General features: G+C 41.7%; 2 protein-coding genes across 5 annotated transcripts in view; one reads left to right on the top strand and one right to left on the bottom strand.

The window, feature by feature from the left end:
- Positions 1-27,209, top strand: part of LOC134211859 (gamma-aminobutyric acid type B receptor subunit 1) — a 501,987-nt gene that overhangs the window by 398,732 nt on the left and 76,046 nt on the right. For all 4 annotated transcript variants that reach the window (XM_062689185.1, XM_062689184.1, XM_062689183.1 and 1 more), the window contains 2 exons: positions 15,410-15,575; positions 23,741-23,990. In XM_062689185.1, the coding sequence (XP_062545169.1) occupies positions 15,410-15,575; positions 23,741-23,990 (416 nt within the window). The remainder of the gene's footprint in view (positions 1-15,409; positions 15,576-23,740; positions 23,991-27,209) is intronic.
- Positions 1,047-3,765, bottom strand: LOC134215740 (uncharacterized). The gene is made up of 4 exons (XM_062694871.1): positions 3,355-3,765; positions 3,212-3,282; positions 3,080-3,143; positions 1,047-3,021 (listed from the first exon to the last, which is right to left on the bottom strand). The coding sequence occupies exon 4, from the start codon at positions 2,934-2,936 to the stop codon at positions 1,047-1,049; it is 1,890 nt and encodes a 629-aa protein (XP_062550855.1). The 5' UTR covers positions 2,937-3,021; positions 3,080-3,143; positions 3,212-3,282; positions 3,355-3,765.

Here is a 27,209-nt window from a genome sequence, read left to right as displayed (position 1 = left end):
GGTGACACTCGCATACCGCAATTGTGTGGACGTTCACGTAATTTAGTTGTCGCGGTATTTGCGAGCAGCTCCATAGATTACCCAACCTAAACGCGTTTTGACAGCGATAGGTTCATAAGGTTTTCCTTCTCGACTTTTCAAAGCATGGCCAAGCGACGCATGTTCAAGACCTATTAGGATTCTAGGGCAGGCGTTGCAGTAGGATTCTACCGGGAGTCCGCTAAGATGGTGGAACCGTTGCATCAATTCCGAGTATATTAAGGTTTGGGGTCTTATTTGTAGCTCCTGAATCGTGTGCACGTTTGACATCCTGTGTAACTTGGACGAATCTCCGGTGGCTGATATTTCTACCTCGACTCTTTGCGATGCGTTTTCTATCCTCTTGGTGCCTCCCGTCCACTTTAGGCACAATGGTGTTTGCGGACCAACTACTCCAAGTTCACTAGCCAGGCTGTCCTCCATGAGGGTTAGCTCCGATCCGTCATCAATGAAGGCATACGTATGAACCGCTTTCAATGGGCCGTGAAGCAAAACGGGAATAATCCTAAACAGCACTTCACTGGTTCGAGTCTGGTGGATGTTGCAGCTACCGATCACAGATACATTTTGCTTTTTATTGTGTAGTAATAGGTGAGGAAGAAATGTGCATCCTTGTATCCCACAAGCTTTCTGCTGTCTACAGGAGCCGTTGTGCTTTCGTAGACACTTACGGCATAACTTTGCCTCCCGTACGCATTACCATTTAGCGACTAGACTTAACTCAGCAAACCTTTTGCACTTAGCCACTGTGCCGCAGCTACCTTTACATGTAATGCATTCTACTTTTGGTGTTGCTAATGGTCCTCGATTAGCTTGCACCTTCTCTGGTCGAGATCATTCTAGCTCTGCATCAGAATGGATATTAGGGAAACCATTGTGTCTAGCTCCGCGGCTCTTCGAAACGTTAGCTGTAGTCTGCATGACTGCGCTGGCATCATCAGCAATCGGATTAAGCCACTGTTAAAATCCAGTAAGTTGGGCGCTTGGTTGTTTCGAAAATGCTTCGCCTAATCCAGCTCTAATCCAGGATGTAGACGGTCTACCAATTCAATTATAATTGACGCGTTGTACACAAAATCTTCAACTCCGCATGCTTCAACCGTTGCTACCAAATTCTCAACCGTCAGTGCAAAATTAACCACTGTTTCCAATTTCTCCACCTGTGGCAATGGCAGCGATCGTATCTTCCTGATGGACGCCTGCACTATTGCTTCTGGCCTGCCGTATAACATTCTAAGAGTAGAAATCACACTAGCCACGTTCGATGGGTGGAGTAGTCTGCACCGTACGGCCTCCAGGGCCTTTCCTCTAAGACATTTTCGTAAACGCAGCATGTTCTCTTCATGAGAAAATCCACACATCTGCGTAGATGAGTTATACATGGAAATGAACAACGGCCAGTCTTCGGGATCTCCGTAAAAATCCGGCAGTTCTTTGGACACAGCTTGTCTTGCCGCCAACTGACTCCGATTGAGAATGCACACATTCTCTTCACTGTAACGGGGCTCCACTTCAGAACGTAATTGATTCCCAGCGGGCTGATAACTTCGACAAGGCTGATAACTGTTCAACTCCATCTGCTGACACGCGGGAATCGGCGCTGCCTGACGAACACCCGCATCCGGGACTTGCACTCCGGCGGTAGGAAGTGCTTGATGAAAAGAAGAATTATCAAGTGGGTTACGAAACTGCACTGCTGCACCAGTCATGCGTCGCCTCTCAGGAACTGTGTTTAAACCTGGTCGACCGAATGTGATCTCCGCAACAGATGGTCGGTGGAGCATACTTCCAGTAGCGGCGGCCGACATTGAAGTTCTCTGCAATCCGGAAGTCCTCACTTGATTAATCTCTGAAAACCTTTCTCGTGGCGTTGATCGTTGATGCGGATTGAAATCATGTAGCGTAGAGCGTCTTCCTGCAAGCCTACTGTACATGGCCTCATAATTCTTAGGTTGAACTGGTTCATTCCCTTCTTCTTCGACAAGTCCCGAATCATAATCTCCGCATTGGTTGGTATTTTGCAGCCACTCTCTTACTTTGGACATCTCCATAGATCCTAGTTCGTCTTCTATAGTCTCTTCGTCACCGTCCTCTTCGTCCAAGATTCTATACTTTTCTTCCAGATACTTCTGCTCCAGCCGTTTTTGTTCTTCCAACATTTGCAACCGCCGCGAGAGTTTTCGTTGGTTACTGCGATTACTATCTGCTTTTCCCATCGACTTCAGCGAGCTCGCACGGTGGGGGGGTGGATCTACTGGAAAATTTCCTGTTGGGTTTGGTGGCTCCTCGTCAATGACATCTGGGATGATACATGGACCGCATGATGGACAACTCCAACTACAATTCGCTATGCCACTTGACACTTCTACGCACGAGAAATGATACCACAGATCGCAACCATCGCACTGCACCATTCTGCTGGTATCACGTTCGTTACACAATTCACAGTGACTAAACCGAGTTACCCGTACGCGGATCGGTAGGTTTTCACGCGCGTTCAAAACCGTTTGTTTATCAGTATTTAATGGCTGAACGGATTTCTTCGCGACAGTGACACTTGCTCCGGCACCAGATTTAAGCTTGGGCTTTGTTCCCCTGGCTAGGGAATTTCCAACATTGGCTACGTCAGCATTTACCTGAGGGGGGAGGGAACGCACTCCCGTTACCACAGCTGCGTTGCCCTTTGCACACGCCACCGGTTCTACTGCACTCTTCGTTCCGCGTTTCGCGTTGTTCACGATGGACAGGTTGGATAAATCGGTGACCACAGCGTTGTTGTGATGTGGAGTTCCTTGATCCTCAGGAGCGCTACCATTGGCGCCTACTGCTGGCGGATGACTGTCCGCTATCAAGCCAGAGCCAGCTCCAGACAATATTGATGGCGATTTCCTGGACATTCTGATTCTTCTTACAGAATTTTGTAAGATGTTGGGCGGTAGGGTTTGGATGATTTTGTTAATTTATTGTAGAATTACAAAATTCCTGTAGATACAAATGAGCTTTAGTATCAATTTTACTGTTATCTGTAATCTAGACTTACTGTAGTGTACGCTACCACTCAACTAGGTTTTCTGTTTGAATACTCTTTTTGGATCAACTGACGTCTGTAATTTAGATAAACCCAATTTGTTTAAATTTACTTGCTCAATGGATTTCATTCAAATTTGCTCACCTATATTTAAATACATAAAACCCGTCGGCTCGTGGAGATAGGGATTAATCAAATTCAATTCTTTAACTAGACTATAAATATATAATATTTTAGTTATGAGTGAGACAAAAAAAAAAAAAAAACTATGGGTAAGCTAACCTCACCACTTATAAATAACCAGATAGTGTTTATAATTCAGTTTGGGCTAGAGGGAAATCATCAGCAATATCTGTAATCACGGTTATGGGAATAGTTAGCATAATACAGCTTAGCATATAAATTTCACAATTTTCACCTGACTAGCTTCTACTTAGCACTGGTAAATACAAAATAAATATTGTAGGGATTATTTCACGAATTCATCTGCTTTCCTATTAACAATTGGCAATGTCCTCTATAATAATGAGCTATCGGTATCTACTGTTCGACGCTCCTCATCACGCCTCTAGCTGTCAACCTCTATGCTCTACGTTTTCGTTCGTCTCATGGACAGTCCTCTCGATAGGTATGGGTGCGACTACAGTCGCGGTTCAGTTTCGATTGCAAAGGGGCATGTGGAGTTCAGTGGGCTCTGACGTAGCGCAATCAACAAAGCCTATAAGATGACACTCTTAGAAATCCAAAGAACAAATAGATGCTTTGTATACACATCATTTGCCTTCAACAATTGTTCCGTTCCAGGTCATCCAAGAATTTCCTGGAGTCTACACGCGTAACTGAGGACCTAAGGTCTACAAGCGTAGCGAAAGAGCTGTTATCTATTGTAAAAAATGGTTTATGCCCAAATTGATATATTGAACCAAATTCCGTTCCAGGTCATACAAGAATTCCCTGGAATATAGGTCTTGAGGTCTACCCGCGATACCGAAGGGCTGTTTTCTCTTTTATTAAATGGTTCATGCTCTATATGATCTATTAAACCAAACTCAATATGCCTTAAGCAGCCGTTCTTTTCCTGGTCATCCAAGAATTCCCTAGACTCCTCAGCCGCGAATTCATCCCAAATATGTCCTCCGAGTATTTGTCTTTCACTTGCGTCTCAAATGTAGGCATATGACTTGTTCTAAGATCTCCAAATTGCCCTTGAGTTTGAATCAAATGGTCTGCCGAATCAACCAAGGCTTTCATGATGTCCCCAGCCGCGGTATCAACCTAATTCTGTCCTCCGAGTATTTGTCTTTCACTTGGGTCTCAAATCCAGACATATGAGATGTAGTAAGATCTTCAAATCCTACTGGAGTTTGAATCAAATGGTCTGAAGAATCAACCAAGGCTTCCATGATGTCCATAGCTCCGGCAATGACCCAATTATGTCCTCCGAGTATTTTACTTTCACTTGGGTCTCAAATCCAGACATATGAGATATAGTAAGATCTCCAAATCGTCCTGGAGTTTGAATCAAATGGTCTGCCGAATTCACCAAGGCTTCCATGATGTAGCTGCGGTATCATCCCAATTATGTCCTCCTAGTAATTTTATTTCACTTGCGTCTCAAATCCAGACATATGAGATGTGGTAAGATCTCCAAATCGTCCTGGAGTTTTAATCAAATGGTCTGCCGAATCAACCGAGGATCTCATGACGGTGTCAACCCAGTTAAGTCCTCCGAGTATTTTTCTTTCACTTGGGTCTCAAATCCAGACATATAAGATGTAATAAGATCTCCGAATCATCCTGGAGTTTGAATCAAATGGTCTGCCGAATCCACCAAGGCTTCCGTGACGTCCATAGCAGCGGTATCAACCCAGTTATGTCCTCCGAGTAATTTTCTTTCACTTGCGTCTCAAATCCAGACATATGAGATGTGGTAAGATCTCCAAATCGTCCTAGAGTTTGAATCAAATGGTCTGCCGAATCAACCGAGGCTTCCATGATGTCCCCAGCCGCGGTATCAGCACAACTATTTTTCACTTGCGTTTCAATTCCAGGCATAAGAGTTGTTGTAAGATCTCCAAATTGTCCTGGAGCTTGAATCAAATGGTTTGCCGAATCAACCAAGGCCTTCATGATGTCCCCAGCAACCCCAGTAACAACCTGCGCAGCACAAGTCAGACAATCATCCCAAGGAACATTTTTAGTTCTATAACGGTCATGAAAACCATTATTTGCTCTACATAACTTCGGTAAAATCAGCATAAAACTAAAATGTTTGTAGGGATGGTTCTAGCAATTTGATTGTGACTAAATTCGGCAATTCATATGGGCCATGACCTTTTTGATTCATAGAACCAAAGTGAATACGGCTTCAACTATTTTTCCATTGCAAATCATCCATGAATATCATCCATCCCTGAATTATAAGCTTTACGATCACGTAAAGCGTAACCAAAAGGCTGTTATTTCTTCAAAAAAATTGCTCATACCCGTTTTTATCCATGGGACTAAATTGGATACCTCTTCAACTATTGTTCCATTCCAGGTAATTTAAGAAAGTCATGGAGTACTGGTCTTTAGGTCTACAGGATTATTATTTTTAAATGGTTCATCCCATTTGATCCATAGATCCATATTAGATACGCATTTAACAATTATTCCACTCCAGGTCATCGAAGAAATATCTAAAGTCTAAACTTCGTGGCCGGGCACATAATGGAAGCCTTGATTGCTCCGGTAGACCATTTGATTCAAACTCCAGGACGGATCGGAGGACAAAATTGGGTTGACACCGAGACTGGGGACATCATGGAAGCCTTGGTTGATTCGGTAGACCATTTGATTCAAACTCCAGGACGATTTGGAGATCTTACAACTTCAAACATGCAAGAATTGAAGACGGATGTGAAAGACAAATAATCGGAGGACAAAATTGGGTTTACACCGAGACTGGAGACATCATGGAAGCCTTGGTTGATTCGGTGGACCATTTGATTCAAACTTCAGGACAATTTGGAGATCTTACAACACCTCATATGTCTTGTTTTGAGACGCAAGTGAAAGACAAATCCTCGGAGGACATAATTGAGTTGATACCACGACTTGGGACATCATGTAGGCTTTGGTTGATTCGGTAGACCATTTGATTCAAACTCCAGGACAATTTGGAGATCTTATAACATCTGCTGGATTCGGAGAGATCTTACAATACCTCATGTAAGACGCAAGTGAATGTATTTGATCCTGTATGTTTTTGATGTATCCTCACTATCAATAAATTAAGTGAAGTACTAGAATTTTTTTGCAAAAATTCTTTTTACGTCCCATTCGGTTTACGTCCCCCCAATAAGTGACGTAAAAAGAGGGTTGAGTGTATAAGTCAACAAAGTGCACCATGCTGAAGCTGGCTGGAAATAGAAAGAAATAGCTAGCGAATAAAAATTAAAAAAAAAAGTTTGCTGTATTTTGTCTTAGTAACCATATCGCTGCGATGAGTAGTTAATGAGAACGAGTGATTCAACCTAAAACCAAATTCATTTTACTACAAATGATATGGCTCTTTGAAACAGCAGCTTAGTTTTTACCCCATTTTTATAACAAATATTAACACGCCAGTTTTCTATGATATTGCAATGCGTAAGTTTGGAGAAATATTTATTAGAAACGATTATTTTTACCAGAAATTCATTACTAATTTGAATTTTTTATTGCTATTGACAATCACTTTCAATAACGCATTATTATTGGGTCAAGCCCTAAGTCAAGCCAAATACCACCATGAGAAAACGCAAACACAAAATGTGGACGATCAGATCCAGGGTAGTTTTGTGAAGAATTTCAACAAAATTCCCCACAGGTCAGAATAGTTAACCAATAAACGAAAACCATACTCCAAATGCATTTTCTTCTAAACGACACTTATTTTTAATTCTTGGTACAACCACCAAACTTTGAAGTGATCAATGAGCTTCACTTTCATTCATCTATCTAAAGGAAAGAATCTAGATGAATAATGATCAGAACCGTTAAAAGCTTTACCAATGATTAAGCCCCGCTAATATTTGCCAAAACTCAGTAAAACAGATCTTTACAGATCCTTACTAACAAAACTAAAAAATCAACTCACATAGGTATGCCGTGAAAATATTCAACTTAAAAATTTCCTAGACCGAACCGGGGATATAACTCAGCCACTTCCAGCATGGTCTTGGTGTGATCATGTCATAGGTAGATAAAAATGGTTTGATAATATCATACTTGGAAATGCGATAAAAAATCATCAGGTTTTCAAAAATCCTTTTGTCTTGAATTTTGTAATTTCATCGTTTTTCGAGCTCAAACAATCAATTTGTAAATTCTCATATATCTAACTAAATTTCTACGAATTTTGCTAATATACATTCAAATCCACAAAGTATAACAAAACAAAAGTAAATTGATCGGGGGCACGGCAAATGCTGGGTAAAGCGTACCATTGGTACTTCGCGTACCTGAAGGAATAAAATAGACCCCATCTCGCGGTCCTTAGCCTCTTACCCAGCAACTCCTATCCCTACCTCCCCGCGGTGCTGGCCGGGATACGAGCAACCTTAGGGAAGATCGGGTAACCAACCCCGGTGGGAACTATGGTCGTATGCTGACAGGGAAGGGGGGGTTTGCTCCTTGTGCAAATCTTATTGAGCGTCTGTTCTCCATGTCAGGATCGGCTCACAACAGCGTCTGTTCTCCATGTTAGGGGGGGCTGATCATCGTCCGAGTGCCAGCGAGGGACTCAAAGTGAAACTGTGCACCATGGTCCACCGGAAATAAGGAGGAATGGTCCTCCGGAAATTTAGGGGGTTTGGTGTCAGGCCCTGCAAGCCAGCCTTTAAAAAATCATAAGCAACGAACAATCAACAAGAGAGTACGGACCGGAACCATCGGCGAAGACCACTGCGACGAAAAGGGACTAGCAATTGGAAACTCGGTTCGTGGAACTGCACATCTCTCAACTTCATCGGGAGCACACGCATACTCGCTGATGTGCTCAAGGACCGTGGATTCGGCATCGTAGCGCTGCAGGAGGTTTGTTGGAAGGGATCAATGGTGCGAACGTTTAGAGGTAATCATACCATCTACCAGAGCTGCGGCAACACACACGAGCTGGGAACAGCTTTCATAGTGATGGGCGATATGCAAAGGCGCGTGATCGGGTGGTGGCCGATCAATGAAAGAATGTGCAGGTTGAGGATCAAACGCCGGTTCTTCAACTTCAGCATAATCAACGTCCTCAGCCCACACTCCGGAAGCACTGATGATGATAAGGACGCATTCTACGCGCAGCTGGAACGTGAGTACGACAGCTGCCCAAGCCACGACGTCAAAATCATCATAGGAGATTTGAACGCTCAGGTTGGCCAAGAGGAGGAGTTTAGACCGACTATTGGAAAGTTCAGCGCTCACCGGCTGACAAACGAAAACGGCCTACGACTAATTAATTTCGCCGCCTCCAAGAATATGTATCGGTACACCTGGAGATCACCACTGCAGACTGAATCACATATCGACTACGTTCTGATTGATGGACGGCACTTCTCCGACATTATCGACGTCAGGACATATCGTGGCGTTAACATCGACTCTGACCACTATCTGGTGATGGTTAAACGCGCCCAAAACTATCCGTCATCAACAATGTTCGGTACCGACGACCGCCGCGGTACGACCTAGAGCGACTGAAGCAACCTGATGTCGCCACTGCATACGCGCAGCATCTCGAGGCAGCGTTGCCGGAAGAGGGTGAGCTCGATGGGGCCCCTCTTGAGGACTGCTGGAATACAGTGAAAGCAGATATTAACGACGCAGCGGAGAACAACGTCGGGTATATGGGTCGAAGTCGACGGAACGATTGGTTCGACGAATAGTGCAGACAGATTCTGGAGGAGAAGGACGCAGCGCGGGCGGTCGCGCTGCAGCAAGGTACCCGGCAGAACGTGGAACGTTATAGACGGAAGCGGAGACAGCAGACCCGCCTTTTTCAGGAGAAGAAACGCCGCCTGGAAGAAGCGGAGTGCGAGGAGATGGAACAGCTGTGCCGTTCTCAAGATACACGCAAGTTCTATCAGAAGCACAACGCATCCCGCAAAGGCTTCGTGCCGCGAGCCGAAATGTGCCGGGATAAGGATGGGAGCATCTTGACGGACGAACGTGTGGTGATCGAAAGGTGGAAGCAGCACTACGAGGATCATCTGAATGGCGCTGAGAGTACAGGCAGTGAAATTCAAGGCAGCGGAGGAGATGACTATGCCAGTTCAGCGGACGATGGAAGCCAACCAGCCCCCACCTTAAGGGAAGCTAAGGATGCCATTCAACAGCTAAAGACCAATAAAGCAGCTGGTAAGGATGGTATCGGAGCTGAGCTCATCAAGATGGGCCCGGAAAAGCTGGCCACTTGCCTGCACAAACTGATAGTCAGAATCTGGGAAACCGAATAGCTACCGGAGGAGTGGAAGGAAGGGGTTATATGCCCCATCTACAAGAAAGGCGACAAACTGGAGTGTGAAAACTTTCGAGAGATCACCATCCTTAATGCCGCCTACAAAGTGATATCCCAGATCATCTTCCGTCGTCTGTCACCATTAGTGAACGAGTTCGTGGGAAGTTATCAAGCCGGCTCCGTTGACGGCCGCTCGACAACGGACCAGATCTTTACTGTATGGCAAATCCTTCCAAAATACCGTGAATACCAGGTCCCAACGCACCATCTGTTCGTTGATTTCAAGGCGGCATACGACAGTATAGACCGCGTAGAGCTATGGAAAATTATGGACGAGAACAGCTTCCCTGGGAAGCTTACCAGACTGATCAAAGCAACGGTGGATGGTGTGCAAAACTGTGTGAAGATTTCGGGCGAACACTCCAGTTCGTTCGAATCGCGCCGGGGACTAAGACAAGGTGATGGACTTTCGTGCCGGTTGTTCAACATTGCGCTGGAAGGTGTCATGCGGAGAGCCGGGTGTAACAGCCGGGGTACGATTTTCAACAGATCCAGTCAATTTATTTGCTTCGCGGATGACATGGACATTGTCGACCGAACATTTGCAAAGGTGGCAGAACTGTACACCCGCCTGAAACGTGAAGCAACAAAAGTTGGACTGGTGGTAAATGCGTCAAAGGCAAAGTACATGCTTGTGGGTGGAACCGAGCGCGACAGGGCCCGCCTGAGAAGCAGTGTTACGATAGACGGGGATACCTTCGAGGTGGTCGAGGAAATCGTCTACCTCGGATCCTTGCTAACGGCTGACAACAACGTTAGTCGTGAAATACGAAGGCGCATCATCTGTGGAAGTCGGGCCTACTACGGGCTCCAGAAGAAACTGCGGTCGAAAAAGATTTGCCACCGCACCAAATGTGTCAAGACGCTTATAAGACCGGTTGTCCTCTACGGACATGAAACATGGACAATGCTCGAGGAGGACTTGCAAGCACTCGGAGTATTCGAGAGACGGGTGCTTAGAACCATCTTTGGCGGTGTGCAAGAAGACGGTGTGTGGCGGCGAAGAATGAATTATGAGCTCGCCCAACTCTACGGCGAACCCAGTATCCAGAAGGTAGCTAAAGCAGGAAGGGTACGATGGACAGGACATGTTGCATAAATGCCGGACAGCAACCCTGCAAAGATGGTGTTCGCTTCCGATCCGGCAGGTACGAGACGGCGTGGAGCGCAGCGAGCGAGATGGGCAGACCAGGTGCAAAACGACTTGGCGAGCGTGGGGCGTATCCGAGGATGGAGAGCTGCGGCCTCGAACCGTGCATTGTGGCGTCAAATTGTTGATTCAGTGTTATCTGTTTAGATGTTAACTAAATAAATGAAATGAAATTGATCGGGGAGAGATTGGTCTTAAGATATAGGGTTACTGCTCCTGGACTTCATCTCATAGCTCCGATATTGGTCTCACGAAAAACAAAGAAATGCAAAGGTATTTGGTTTGTTTATTATTTTTGTGATTTTTTCCAGCAGTGAGCACGCATATTTGCAAAAAGATACGACGAAATTGGTGCCGTATTTCTTTGTTTCGCGATGAGATGAATATATGTTCAGTGAGATTGAAAACGGAACAGTTCCCCTACCAATGAGTTTAACCATTGCGCAGCGGTAATGTTTGCTAACCAAATGTTGAATTTAATAATTTCGACTCCGTTATGCTTCTCCACATCTGAGCCTTTGAATTAGTTTTAAAATAAAAGAATAAGAAGAATATTCATTTATTGCATATGATTCATGAAGAATGGTTAAAAATATAAATAGAAGAGTCAACTTAACAGGGACTAGTGACTGATGTTTACTTTTCAGTTAACGAATGCCGTTCGACAACTGCAACGCATTCTAGACGTCAAACAATTGTCAATTGACGTCAGATGCAATAAAAGTGCATCTAAATGTGCAGCGTAATGCAGCTGTCATTGAGTCTGACATCAGTTTGAAGTTTAGCGGTCCGATAACTGCAAAACTGTTGCAACTATCGAATTGCAGTTAAAAAGCATTGCAGTTAAATGACTTGCAGTTATCGAACGTCTACTGTATTAGATTAGAATGCAGGTTTCATTTGGAAAAAAAAAAAAGTTGTTCGGGACCCCTCGGTAGATTTTTTTCATACCCAGGAAATGAAAGATAAGAAGCTATATTTTCACGTAGTTGAAATTTTAGCGATGCTCATTTTTTTGTGATAATATTGTTCTACTGTGTAGTTGCTGCAACCAATTTTGTCTGACTTGTGCTGTTCAGGTATCGATATTGCGTATCGTTCCCTTCTCTAACATTAATTAATTAAATTACCCTGTGACATACGTCTTTAGAGAATTTCACAGAGTAGTTTGATAAAAGCCTTTAACTAGCCTATTCTGCTGATGTTTGATCTTTTCTTCAAAAGAAAGATATTGAATGTAGGCAATATTTACCGAAATCCAATACGCACTAGTCATATTATTTTTTTTGTGGGAACCATTTGGGCTGCAACCACCTCCCCCCCTTCCATTCTCGTTCGATCGTTTATTACTCAGGCGCATTATAACATAATTACTTGGTATGTAGTACACGGTTAGCATTTGTAAATTTCTAGTGATGTACAAAAAATCAAGTCATATGGTTGGAAGGTATTTAGAACATTACTGCCCAAATGGTCATCATCCCTATGTAATATTCTTTAACATATGTCGGCTGTGAATCATCTTTACTTTAGCGCAGTATTGCCTTCAATTTATGAATCACTAAATAGGTATCTACATACATAGAAACTAATAAGACTGAAATAATCATAAATTTCTAAGCATCTCAACAAAGGTACAGAATATTTTCATGGCAAGAAAAACCGAATAAAATCTAATGTGCTGCGTATTTACTCATTATTGTTACTTCTGTCAATGGAGTGCTGTTGAATAAATGACACTCGTCACGGCATGCCACATTCATCTTCGGAACATTCATTGTTGGTGTAATGCTCCGGTAAGCGTATGTGTATGGACACTGATGGACTCTAGCTTTTCAACGAGGATAAAATTCCATCGTTTTTTATCGGTCATTGTGACAACAATCTGCGTAGTATGAGCCTATAACGAATGAATAGTGCCTCTATTATCTTTTATTGTTCGTGTGAAGTGGGTGGTTAACATTTCACCTTGTTATTTTCATTTATGTTTGATTCTGATTTTGACTTTGTTGGAGAACGTGTAGAATGGTTTCATTACTCTTTCCCTACCCTTTTTTTCGTTTTCCAAACAAAATTTCAAAATGTGTTGGGAGTTGGGTTATTTCCCATACTCTAGAATGACCAAGTGGATGATGGATGCTACTGGTCAATGCATATTTAAAGTCGTCTGTTGTATAATATTGCATATTATTAAACTACATATAACGAATTGATCTGTTGTGACTTTTCTGGTTTGAAAGTTTAACCGTGCCGTAAGATACGCGGCCACAAAGCAAGACCATGTTAAATATACCTGATTTTGATTCCGATTCAGATTGATATTTTTCTTGACATCCCTGGGCACCTCGTAGTTGAAAACTGTGGAAGCGCCTTATCAACAAACCTTAAACTGCGAAGCGGCAATGGCCCAATGGGTAATGCAATGCTAATAAGAAAAAGGAAAAAGCACCTTGCTTTTATTACGAAGAATATAGAGATGCAGAACCGGAAAAGTAAACCTAGTAAAATGTTAGAAATATCAAGATTTTACAAGTAAATATCATATTATGGAATCTTTAATTCTCAATTAAGTGACACCACCTTGGTCACAATTTAATGTTCAAACAAATAAACAATCATGCTGGACACTAGCTATGGAATACTAGATATAAGATATAAGATAATGATGCTATAACAAAAATTAGAAAAAGTCTAAAATAGACATTTCATTTCTACTTTATTCCTTGAATGCTACATCGCTATGAGTTCTTTACCATAAATTCAAATTAAAAACAATTTAACACGAAGGCGCTGGGCAAACATTTATGTGTAATTGGGATTTATTAGTGTCATCCATTTCCCAAAGCAACATCCGAGGGATTGTGGCCTTTCTTTTCCCAGGACGAGTAAAACTTTCTCAACCGAGTGCACAGCTTTTTTCCACCTACACTTGTTAGCCGGTTATTGTGCAGAGCTTCAAAACAAACTTTTATTTTCATCCCAGTTTTACTGTTTTTTTCTCCGCCCTCATACACCCAAGTTACACCCAAACTCTGTATCCGAAGGAAGTCCACCAGCTCGCCAATGTAAACACGTGAACGAACGTGCTTCTGGAAGCCAGATTTTGTGCAAACACACTGTGATAGCTGCAAACATATGGCCAGCGAGCGGCCTAAAGTCCCGCAGCTACAAATGGCAATAGATTCCAAGGTTGGTAACATTTTGGTTTAAATTCGAATCAAAGCAAAGAACTTTCTTGATTTATGTAAGCGGATTCAACGCTTTGTTTGAATAAATGGAGAGGAATTTTTTTTTCGAACATAATACGTACATGAAGTTGTTTATTATGGAGATTTCGATTCAGTACAAAGCGCTGTTAAATAATATTCGAATTTCAACAACCGTTGAGTGTTGGTAACTACCCAACGCAAGTAATATGCTGGCCAACTTTTAAACATGTCCGTATTTTTTCTTGTTACCACAAAGTTACAAAAAAAAGATGCAAAACAACACTGATGGATAAAAGTTAATTGAGAAGTCGTGGGAGAAAGCAAAGGAATAAGGGACCTAATATATGCATCAGCCAACATTGAAAAAAAAATTTGATTCCGTCAAATTCAATTTCAGATTGGAATCACAAATCTGTGGGGTTTGTGTAAAATGCCTTTAGCGTGTGTTAATAGATTCACACATCAGAGTATTAATCGGCGAGCAGCAAGCCACGACTTGGCCTTTTACAGTCAAACCTCCGCGGTGTTCACACGCATCCACGGAGAGTCGCTGTCATAACTTCGTTTCGGCCATTTAAGAGCCACACAAAAATTGTTTCCTTTTGAATTCCGAAGGCCACTTTATCGTCATTAATGGCTTCAAAAGTTAACCCAATTTCCCAAGAACTGTGCTAATATCAATCCTTGCTATTCGTGTTACAGTCCACCAATAACTTTTTTGGAACTTGAGTGTGGTTCATTGGTAGCACTTACCTCTCCTTTCTTTTATTTACCCTAGTTTCGAAAGATAAAGCTTAACGTGGAATTCATTCAGATTTTTGTTATGATAGACAATTATATATTAGATAAGTACATGTTTCTAGTTTTACCACTCATAGTTGCTCAAAAATCTTTGCATTTCAACAAGAAATTATCAACTAGAGTTTATATCCTTTTGAAACTCCAGAATTAGTTTTTGGAAGCGTATGTCCGAGATCGTTTGAGACATACGACATCATAATTGATATAGGCACGACATTTTCTGAAGTGGCGGATTCGACAACCCCGGTCCGATCGGAGGGATCTTTTGCGTCTATATCGATCTCAAAAGTTTTTCTATCCATATTTTACACCAATTTCACTCGTAGAGCGTTCAGCATATTCTCAGAAAAACAACTTTTTGTTACAACCGTGTTACCAAGAGGAGGTTAATAAATCAACTGTATAATGATGAGAAGCATGATGAAAAAATATCATCCCAACATCTGTTGCGCTTGGGTCAAATATCAAAATTAGCAATTCTGTAGTTTGAATTAACTCATTGTCTTTGCCAGGTGGATATATAGGAGCTATCCTATGTTCTAAAATCATGTATTCCAAGAAGAAGAAAATGGTTGACTGATAACAATTTTTATCAATTAAAACACAATTTATACATAAGTATTTGTCTATTTTCTATCCCCTTCTCCTAGGCTGGTACGAAGATAATTGGTACGAAGTTAATCTCAGGAACGAAAACATCTCATGTACCAAAGAACAGATGCGAATGGCGGCCCAAGGACATCTGACAACCGAGGCGCTCATGTGGAATCAAAACAATCAGAAAACCATCTCAGGAATGTCATCCGAAGATTTTCGGTAAGTTCAAATCAGTTCGTTTTGTGGATTTTGGACGCAATAGGGGGTCGTACACTAATTACGTAAGCGTTTTTTCTGGCCTTTTCGAAACTTTTTCTCCCCATGATTGCTTACGTAATATGTTTACTGCCCCTAGAGTGTAGGGTATCCAGTCATGGTTTGAACTAGTTCATAAGCGTATCCCTGGTCCCCCCTCAGTTTCAAAAAAGCTTGTAAATGCCACATTTCATGACACAAGAGGATAAAAATATAAAAGGAAAAACAATTTTTATCTAGAATCAATTGACTTCATCGTACAATCGAGAAACAATTTTGAAATAATTAAAATTGTAATATTTATGCAAGGTAAAAACTGATGAACTAAAATGTACAGTGGATTGAATTTATAAATGCAGTCAAGTTGTATGACTTGGAGCCGTTCAATAATGGTTCACCCACCTTCTTTAGAGGCCATTTGGCCACCGCCATAAACGGTACCACCGTCAGTCGGTCCTATCTCCCGTAGTCAAGTGGGAAGTGTCTACGAACCTTTTTGGGAGCAATCACTTCCCAATAATGGTCACTGCCTTCCGGAGGCCATGATGGTGGTATGATGTCGCCCAGTGGAAATCCTATGATCACTACCTCCGACGCACTCTAGAGAATAGCACACCGTAAACACTATCTGAATTCGCTCAGGTCGTCTTGGATGTCGCTAGGGCGTCTATCCTTCAAACCAGCAGCCAGCCTGAACGTAAAGCTCTCCGTTGGTGGTTAGACGAAACGCATCAAGTGGTAAAAGTGCGAAGGAAGGCTTAGGATTTCTTAGTAGATTTCCCGCCAGTCAGGAAAGGTAAATGCGTTGCAAACCTATAGAGGAAAACATTATGACATCCGTATCGTCGTCCAAGAAGCCAAGAAAAAGCAATGAAAGGAGTTTCTCGACTCAACTCGGCCCAACCCGCCGCCGAACTGTGGAGTAAGGGCCGATGTCCACGTAGCGGTTTTTTAAGCTGCGTTGACGCAGCGTTACTCGGCGTTGAATCAGGCTATGAATGCACACGACAAGCGGTAATTTGCCGCAAAACTTCTAACGTCAAACCAATCTGTCACGCCAAATGTCATCCGCCTGCCAGCTGTTTGTCATTTTCCATTCTCTTCCAATATGAATCGTTATCGATTCACATAAAGACATCAAACGTGAAATATTTAAAGTATTACAAATATAAAAGTTTGATTTTGATTTGTATGAAGCTCATTGCCCCCGAACAAGAATCAATGGGTAATGCTATTAAAAACATGTCATTAGCTTTTACATACCTATATGATGGCAGACTAGAGCAAGTAACTCAGTATTATTCCAAAAGAAAAACTATCTAGTAGAGAGTAGAAAAATCAATTCACTGTCGATTTTAAAGTCATTTATCTACTTCTAAAATGAAAAGTTCAAACTTTTGAAATTAATTGTAGAGCTGTGAAATTGAAATCATGCCACACAATCCGAAAACACGTTTTCAATACAGAGAGGCAAAAATTTGGCATTGCTTTGCTTCATCCCAATATATTTTCTACAATTATAATAAATAAATATTGTTATAATTTCATAATGTTTTATTCTTTATTTACAACTTAAATTTATTACTTCATATACCCATATAGGGGTAGATTAATCTTGAATAATTGTGGATCCAGACATTTAATTGTTCTTATCTTGAATCTATCATATGTTGTCTTTGGGGTACGATTCTTTATTAATTTAATTTATCGGCTAAATAGGGACGAATCATTTTGTTCTGGAATAAAAATTCATTAAACATTTTGGTCAGATACTGCAGCCGATTTTCACTCCACTGCAAACACGGATCGATCGCAATAGCGTTGCCCACAACACTGGAAGAGTCGCACTGATCCCGGAGTCTTACTGTGGCTCGCTCCCATCTCATCATGTGGTGCCGTTTCTTTTTGCAATTGCAATCCACATTGTTTGACGACATCCTTCCGTCAACATTCCTAAAAACATGTTTATCTATCAGCAATAGAAAAGCTAACATATAGGAATCACGGTATCGAACTTACATTTATTATTTTTCCCATGGAACTGGTATCGCCTGCCTTGGTGTATACAGGGTCCCGCGGAATACACTTTGTTGGTTGAATTTTGCCTGCTCCGTCATTCAGTCCAAAACTGTCACATCGCCGTTTGTTCGGAAATCAATTTATTCTGATAAAGTTGGTACGATCAACGTCACTATCGCGCACATATTTCGGTTGACTTTAACACTATTCGCCAGCCTAGGATGTTTACTTGTCACTTCTTTCCAAAGGTGTGTTGATCATAGCTGGTATTAACATAGGAGCGAAAGAATCACTTGCTGCTCCGAACTATTACTAGCACTATTATTTAAAGAAGTTAGATTTGAAACGTTTTGTTATTTGCAAACTAATTTGCGAAACCAAAATGAACTGATTTGTAAAGCATTTTTGTTTGTTTTGATTTCGCTCTGACAGATTCTTTCTGCAGATTTTCCCATTAGAAATCTTGTTGGAAAGAAAAAGAATAGAGAAATGTCAAAAAAATACTCGCGTGCACGCTGCGTTCCTGTGGGGAAAAGCGGTGACTTTGCGGTAGCTTTCGCCGCAAATGAGACGCGAGTCGACGCCGCGTTAACGCAAGTACGTGTGCATGATTCTATGTGATGTTGGGTACTTCCTACCGCAAATGCGTGGACGCCGCGTGCACGCAAGTTCAAAACCGCTACGTGGACATCGGCCCTAAAACAGACATCTGCGGCAAGCGTAGTTTTTCCCGCAATCACCTTGACGTTGAAATTCGCATGATATTCGAACCTCCGAAAGTTGCCAACGCCCTCGGGGATTTTTTTACTCGCTTATCGCGGTGAGTGGCTATCCAGCCGAATTCCAGAGGTTGATCACCAGATCCTCTTCCCTAGATACCTTCCTTGTGGGATTCCTAATTTAAATAGCCTTTCTCTGCCGCCGATCTGTCATTCGCCTTCGTCAGAAGAAACGGGAAGTGCTCTGGTCTAGCTGGAATACGGTGCCCGATAATCAAAACCTTTCCTCTTCCAGCAAAAGCCCTGTTCCTTGATTTGAACAACCAAGCTGGGTCGGGCCGAATCTTTCCAGTCGAAAGGCGACTCAGTCACGTCATCCCAATACCGAAAAAGAGCCTCTTTTCTTGGGATGCCTCAAAATACCGCCCTATTTTGGAATCGGGATCTACTTTGCCGGTATTGACCGACGTTCTTCAGAACACCTTCGAGGAGGATAACACGCAGATTTGGTCTCCTTTGCATGGAGAATTTCTACAAAATCGGAGCATTGTGGAATATCAAAGAATGTTACACCTGACAATCCAGTTGGTTTCTCTGGCTGATCACAAAATCTGGATTTAGAGAATCGTCAGCCAGGATTGGAAGAACCACTGGGTGGCTTCCAATTCCACGCTGCTCCGGAAGGTAAAAGGATCGACAGCTCTTTGGAACGACATGCCCAGCCACAGGAATCAACAGATCATCTCTAGATTGTAATTTTCCGAATAATACATCTTCTGCCACTGCCTAATATGCCAATTTTATGTCAATTTTTTTCCCAGAGCATTAAAAATCAATCAGTGTAGGTAAAAATGTTAGGCGGTACAATCAGCCCTATTGTCCGGACCATAGTCTAATGCTTGTTTACAGATTTCGTTTACACCTACGTAAGGTTTGGCCGACCCAGCACCAATTCCGATCCCGAATTTCTGTTGCAATCGGCCTCTGGTGACAACGACGATGGAGCTCGTTGTTTGAGATCCAGTTGTGAGGCCCCCAGACACGAATTATGTACCACAGGCATCTTTTAATGACCACCTGCAGCCGTTGAGTGTTCATTACTGATACATACCATGTTTCGCTAGCGTATAACAGCACAGGTTCCACGTTAGAGTTGATAATTTGGAATTTTATGCTTTCACTTATCTGCCTGTTTTTTTCAGATATTCCTTGAACCCGCAAAGCTTTTGCTTTCTTGATCCGTGCGCCTATGTCGATCTTGATACCGCCATCTAACGCTATTTGGCAACCAAGATATTGGTAGTTTTAAGCATCAGGCTACCAAGAGAATTAATGGGGTCGCCGTATTTACATCCAACGATTTAGTTTTGTTGACGTTGATGACTAAACCTGTCGAAGAGAAGCGCTCGGCAGCTCATTGAACATACTCTACATATCAGAGCGCCGTTGTACGAGGAGTGTGCAACACACCAGCTACGATCCGGATAGGGTCAGACAAGACCTCATTGTGCAGCATACTACACGAGAAGGTCTCGTACAGTGCCTCGATGAGGCCGATGATTTTCCTAGGAATCCCCTTTTGGCTCAGGGCGCCACACATATTCGCGGTATTGAGACGGTCGAAAGCTTTTTCGTTGTCAATGAATCCCGAGCAGCACAAGTCAGACAAATTTAGGTAGTCTGTGATGCCCCATACGGTCGAGAGGTTTGAGTTACCTCCAAAAACAACTCTCGCTATCGCTATTGTTAACGCAATCGACATTCGCAAAGAAAAATGGTTGCAGCAACTTAAATGTGACTGAATCTGGCCACATATAAGTTACAGTGACCCATGTGGAACAAGTGTGCCGCTAGGGACCTTCTCCAAAATAACATGGAACATGATAACATGGTCCACACAGGACCTTCCAGCACGAAATCCAGCCTGCTCTCGCCAGTTGTCGCATACAGTCAGATCACCCTTTTTTGGCACCTTTACTGAGACACCCTGCACCCAGTCGACCGGAAAAGTTGCGGTGCTCCAGATATAACGAAATAAACGAGTAGTTGAACGAATGTTGAGCATCTCGGTTGGTATGCGATCGACCCCTGGGGCTTTGTTCGATTAAATGCTTTGGATGGCTAATTGAATCTCTAGCAGTGATGGAGCATCGATATTGGCGTGTGTTATAAGTCAGATCCTAGGCAGATCATGCCGAGGAAGTGATGGCCTGGATGGCACTTGGAAAAGTTGTTCCAAGTGTTCGAACCAGCTGACCATTCGCATCTTTCACAGACATCATTGCATTCATCTTTTCCGCGCTTATGCGTCGTGAGAGGGCGTATACTATTTCACCGAAAAACATTTCGCAGATTTTTTTTTCGCGGTTCGACATTCCGCGGAATGTATCAACTCTCTGAAACACATTTCGCGGAATGCACCTTTTTTCCGAAAGACATTTCGCGGAATGTACCTTTTCACAGAAAATCATTCTGCGGAATGTCATTTGGCGGAATTCAGTTAGAATAATTACCATTCCAATAATTACCGATTTCTGCAACCTGAAATCCGGGCTATTTTTTGGATTTAATGCAAACCTGAACCCGACCCGTTCCCGAGAATTTTTGCATTCGTTAACCCGTACTCGACCCGAACCCGACATAATTTAATTATTTAAGCCCGCACAAAAATTTTCCCCGAAAAATCCAAACTAGATATTTTCTGGTTCTCTTTAAATTGAAAAAAATGTAAGCCCAAACAACAAACTAGCCTCACAATTAACAAAACTGAATAACATAATTTTCAGTATTTATTTTCTTAAACCCGTACTCGACCCGAACCCGATATTGTACTAATTTTTCAAACCCTAACCCGTCGGGTACGGGTTCAACTCGGGTTGCGGGTTTCAAAAGCTGAAACCCCACCATATCTACGGCCCGTTATAAGGCGAAAGGAGTTGCTAATGTTTTCTTTCAAAGCATACGTCTTACCGATATAAGGCGAAGGGAGGGGTTACGCCTTCTTGAAATGGATGCATCTGCCCGGTATGAGGCGAAGGCAGGGTAACGCCTTCTTTAAATGGATGTTTCTGCCCGATATAAGGGGCAATTGAAATTTTGAAATCTCCTTCTAAATATTCTGGGAGACGTTCCTTAGCCGTGCGGGAAGATGCGTGACTGCCAAGCAAGACTATGCTGAAAGAGGCTAGGTTCAGCTTCTGGCTTGGTCTAGGAAATTTATCGAAATTTTTTGTCGGCTTTTATAAAAGTTTCAATGTGTTAATCTCGTGTTAAACGAATGCAAAACAAAATGGTAACTTGGCTTAGAGACCTCGCAGGTAATAATTGTGGGAATGCTGAATGAACATAGGCTATTATTATTAATATTCCGCGAAATGGTACATTCCGCCAAAAGTCATTCGGGGAAAAGGTACAAACCGCCAAATGTCGTACCGCGAAAAGTTACAAACCGCCAAATGTTCAACCGCGAAAATGAATTCCGCGAAATAGTTTTCGGTGAAATGTTATACAATCGTCGTGAGATATCGTAGAGGAGAGTAATGTTCCAGGTAACTGTGGTTTTCTCTCCTTCGTCGGCTAGAGAGTCTGTCCACGCTCGCTTATCCCGTTTTTCACTTACTTCTCCAGAGCCGAGTATCGTTGACGGGCTAAGACTTTGGTTCCGCTGGTTTTTGTTCGCTCTATCGCGGTTTCGGCTTCTCTTCGCTTCTCTATTTTCGTTCAGGTCTCATCGGTGATCCATTGTTTTCTCCTTTAAGTACCCAGTTCTTCAACGAAGGGGCGTTTCACCGAGGCATCTTCCAGTAGACGTGTGTTGAACCGTCGTCCAGCTTTCCGCCGACGAATCCGCATAATGCGCAGGCGTATTTAACCACTGAGGAGGAGATCGTCAGACGGGATATCAGCGCTACGTTTATTCCGTACATCAAAAAGTCTCCGTTTCCATTTCGGCTGACACAGATGTGGTCGATTTAATTTTCTGTACAACCGTTACGGGAGACCCACGTGACCTTGTGAACCGGTCGATGAGGCAAGAGCGATCCCCTAATCACCACGTCGTTATTACCACAGAATTCTTCGAACAGCTCTCCGTTTTTGCGCATTTCTGAAGAAGTGATACTGACACCTAAATTCAGGGAAACAAGATAAAGAAAAAAAATGGAATTTATTAAAAAATCTCATTGGGTAAAAATGTTCCAAGCTATGTAAAGCTACTACATCCCCACTGGAACATTACCGTCTAGCAGCTTAGTGTTAACTCTGTACTGCCACAGTTATTAACTGCGAAGATTAGAATCCAGACTAAGGTTTTTGCATTTGTATATAATAAGACTAACACAACGATACTTTTATGACCTGGAAAGGTAAGACTGCAATGGGAATCGAACCTAACCACCTTCAGCATGGTCTTGCTTTGCAGCCGTGCATCTTTCCGCACGGCTCAGAAAGGCCCCACAGCTTTAATCTCAAGTCCAATAAAAGTAGCAGAGGAATCGTTACAAATGGTAACAGATGCGCACAAATTTGTGCTGAATGGACTACTTTAGAACTAAAAACAGATAAACTAGATGAATGGACTATCGTTCACAAAGCATTCATCCAACAGAATGCTTCTATTGACCTGTTGATTTGATAACGGTAGCTCTCACACGGACCACACCTTATCATAAATACAATCACGTTTTCAAACATCAATTGATGCCGGTAATAACGGAAGAGCAGATCTATATGTAGTGATACGTACATTATGCATGGACAATGTGATTTATATTGCAATGCTCCTAAGCATTGTGTCATTACCTACACCGATTGATTTCGAAATAGGAAATAGTCTTATGTTTTGTAGAAATTTTCTCTCGTACCTCAGATTTTTCATTTAGAAAAATGTTGTCTTAGGCTAAAAATTCTAACATCCAGTATATTAAGTAAGTTAAGCTTCTTAAAAGTTTAACACCATTGGTAACATACAGAATAACACTTTATACTCAGAAAGTCAACAAAATATTTAACCTATAACATATCATTGAATGGAACGGGACAAAAATATGCGTTTTCATACCACTCCTCTACCGTCCAAGGATATCTTTTTGTCTGTTGGCATATGTAATTATAAAAATAAAATTGTTTTCAGAACTTTTTTTTAAATGTTTATGTAAAATCGTGGCCAAGTTTTTTTTATTCATCCTAATTTTACTTGTTCTCCTTTTTCATTTGAAAAGATATCGCTCCGCAATTTTTTAGATTTTTGTGAGATAAACGTATTTTAAGACTCTAAATTAATAAGAAAATAAATTGAAAAAGCAAAAGCATGCATTATCTTATAATGTACATTATGCAAAAAATACCCCAAAAATACATACCATTCGACTTGTTTTGCTTCTTCAATTCCAGAAAACGATTGAATGATGCACTGATAGAGGAAGGATACGATATCAACCATAATCGCTACCCAGAGGGATATCAAGAAGCACCACTGGCGTATGATGCCGTGTGGAGTGTGGCCTTAGCATTCAACAAAACGATGCAAAAACTCAAGGAAATGAACGTGGGGAAGAACCTCAAAGATTTTACATATACCGATAAGGAAATTGCTAACACTATCTACGCTGCGATGAACTCGACGCAGTTTCTAGGTGTCTCGGTAAGTACCGCTCGTTATGTGTTTGTTTCGATCGAACCTACCTTCCCATTTGCACGCATCTCAACACTCAATCACAATACCTCCCATAGAAGGGAAACATTGAGCAAACTGCTGTTAAAACAACTGTATGTCAATAAACTTTCTAGTAGTTATCATCCGTAGAGAAATTTCACCGATAGCTGAAGGCTATCCAATGTTGATTACTAATTATAGATTTTATTGTTCAACCATGCCGTCAGCGTCGTACCCCAGCACGATTGCTCGATTTGTTCCTTTCATAGTCTGTCATACGAGTACAAGCAAAAGCACTCTGATTGTTTATGATTCACTGTTAGCCTATTTCTAATTATATCACCGGGTACTAGAATGAGGATGATTACTGGAGTTCTAAGGAGTGTTCATGAAATATGTAACGATGTTAGTGTCGGCTAGTAGATGGGGAGATGCGCGGTATTTAATGAAGCCTGTTGAAAGCTACTGATAGTTTGCTTATTTTTCCTCATATTTTACTTAACATGTGTGCGTTGCACACATTATTCAAATAAGTTACAGCATCTCATGTATAATTCAATGTCGTTATGTATCGGTAATTCTAACCAAGTAACTGCCTGAACTATCAACTAAACCGTCCTTAAACAGCCGCACCATAATTTGTATCCTAAGACACTCGGTTCGACCAACAACTACGAGAGAAAGAGGGATAATTTACGACGGGTACACATTTCTACTACCGTTAAGATGATATACGAGCCTGATTGCCAACGACGCACATCACATTACACCCACGTGTTATTTGGAGCATCCATCGTTGCGTTCCGTTCTCAACAGTGAAGCGCACTTGACGCCAATGTATCCCAGAGTATCGGGCGTTATTGCGAATACATTAAAGTCCAATGTGGTGTACCTATCGAAGCAATAAATCATTCGACACGTCGATACAAGGGGGAAAGTGTAAAACAAAAGTTTCAACAATCACTTGTTTAGTGCGATGAACATTAGGGTGGTTCAAAAAATCAATTTTGCTCCACAGTGCTTATCTGATTCTTTATCATGTTCTGAGTGTCCCCTGTAAATTTGAGCTCATTTGGATTAAAACTGATTTAGCACAAGTCGTTTCAAGTTTGCATGCAAATTAGTATGGGGAAATTTATTTTTTCATTGTACTGTTAATGACGCTTCCCCATTAGGCGCAGGTTAAAAGAAAACCTACATAGCTAAAAGGAATATTCAGCACCTTTCACCCAGTGAAAACCGCATCTTAATTAATCTTTCCAATAATTAGTAATCGAATTTAATCTATACCGTGGTTTTCTGGAGCTAATTGCATAACTCATCAACAGGCAACATTGCTGCTCGTGGCGCGAAAGATAGCACACACAAATTCAGGCTACTATGTTGCCCTGCACATTTCAGTGATGCCCTCAAAGAAGTTTAACGATCATGACTAAAGATTCGCATCCTGTCTTAAAATCGATTACTAATTGTTGGGGCAATTAATCAACATGCGGTTTCCGTTGGGTGAAAGCTGTTGAGTAATCCTTCTAGCTATGTAGGTTTTCTTTTAACCTGCGCTCAATGGGGAAGCGTCATTAACAGTATAATGAAAAAATAAATTTCCCCATACTAATTTGCATGCAAACTTGAAACGGCTTGTGCTAAATCAGTTTTAATCCAAATGAGCTCAAATTTTCAGGGGACTCTCAGAACATGATAAAGAATCAGATAAGCACTGTGGAGCAAAATCAATTTTTTGAACCACCCTAATGAACATGCTGTAGTACGATATGATTGCCCTACCATTGTACCCGTTTGTTCAACTTATACAAGGTAACAATTATGCCATAGCTTTTACCCCAAGCTATGTGTAAATAATAGAATACTACTAAACATGCGTGAATAAATTTCACGGAAGCAGAAGCATAGGTGTAATACGATCTGATTTTTATCGATGCCAATCATCCTGAAAATTCCATACTGAGCCAGTTGTTGACCTGTTTTTATTATTTTTATTTTTATTTTTTAAAATACGATTAAATTTAAAAAAAATCATTTGATTTATATATTAAATATGGAGATTCTCATAATCTCATAATACACGGAAGACTGCAATGGGCTGTACACCAATTTTATTCGTATGTCAGAAGAGCGGCACGTAAAGATAATATATAGGAAATGAATAACCCGGTGCTGTAGGCACAGAGAAACAGACGTCTCACATAGAACAAAATGCGATCAAAATCATCGTTACGGAATTATTATCGCCCAGTTCTAAATTCACTATGTTTAGACAAGTGGCAACCAGATGGTGATAGTGCGTAAACGTCAAACACAAGGAAAATCGATTAAAGCGCCATTAGTGGCCGATTGACCACCTACAACAAATTGAATCAACCGTTAAAAGGGTGAACGATGGAACATGTGTTGAGTGAGACGTAGGTTTCTCTGTGCTGTAGGGTTCATTGTGGACCGTGAAAAGACTGCGAAAGTGGAAAGTGAATACGAAGGAATACGAAGGAATAACTACCCAGGCGACGAATAAAGGATCACGATTGGAAGCTTGGAACATGGAACTACACGTTGCTAGGTTTCGCAGGTTGCGACAGGATAACCAACGACGAATTATATCCCCGAACCTTCGATGTGGTGGCACTGCAGGAAATTTGTTGGACATGACAGACAGTGTGGAAAAGCGGGAATCGAGTGGCTACCTTATACCAAAGCACCGTAGTGCTGGGTAAGATGCACCAACGCGTGATTGGGTGGCAGCCAATCCATATATTTCTTTTCAGAAAACTTAACTGATTCTCAATATTAAAAATTCTAATATTGTAGCACACAGAGTGTAAAATAATCGAAATTGTTTGGTGAAGTCCACCTTTCTTCACTTGTCAGCTCACTTTCAAACGCATTCATAGTCGGCTCTGGACTGTCAATATTCCATTGAATATTAGTCATTGAATATTTATGCACATTCTAAAAATTGATAAATTATCTGAAATCAAAACACGATTTGAATGAGTGAACTAATTTATCACACAGAACTGAATCCGATTTGCATCCGTGAGGCACTTTCAACGGCCAACATCAATATAAACAATGCTAATTATGTTTTTTTCTGCACATAGTAAGCACACTCAGTGACAGTCGAATGAATGAGTTCGTGGAGCAGTCGTCTGACTATTTCATTCTATGTTTTGAATAATCATGCGATGTTTGTCA

The sequence above is a fragment of the Armigeres subalbatus genome, chromosome 2 (genome assembly GCF_024139115.2).
Source record: "Armigeres subalbatus isolate Guangzhou_Male chromosome 2, GZ_Asu_2, whole genome shotgun sequence".
Lineage (NCBI taxonomy): Eukaryota > Metazoa > Arthropoda > Insecta > Diptera > Culicidae > Armigeres > Armigeres subalbatus.
The sequence above is the reverse complement of the archived record's forward strand: the minus strand, read 5'-3'. Positions and strand labels throughout refer to the sequence as shown.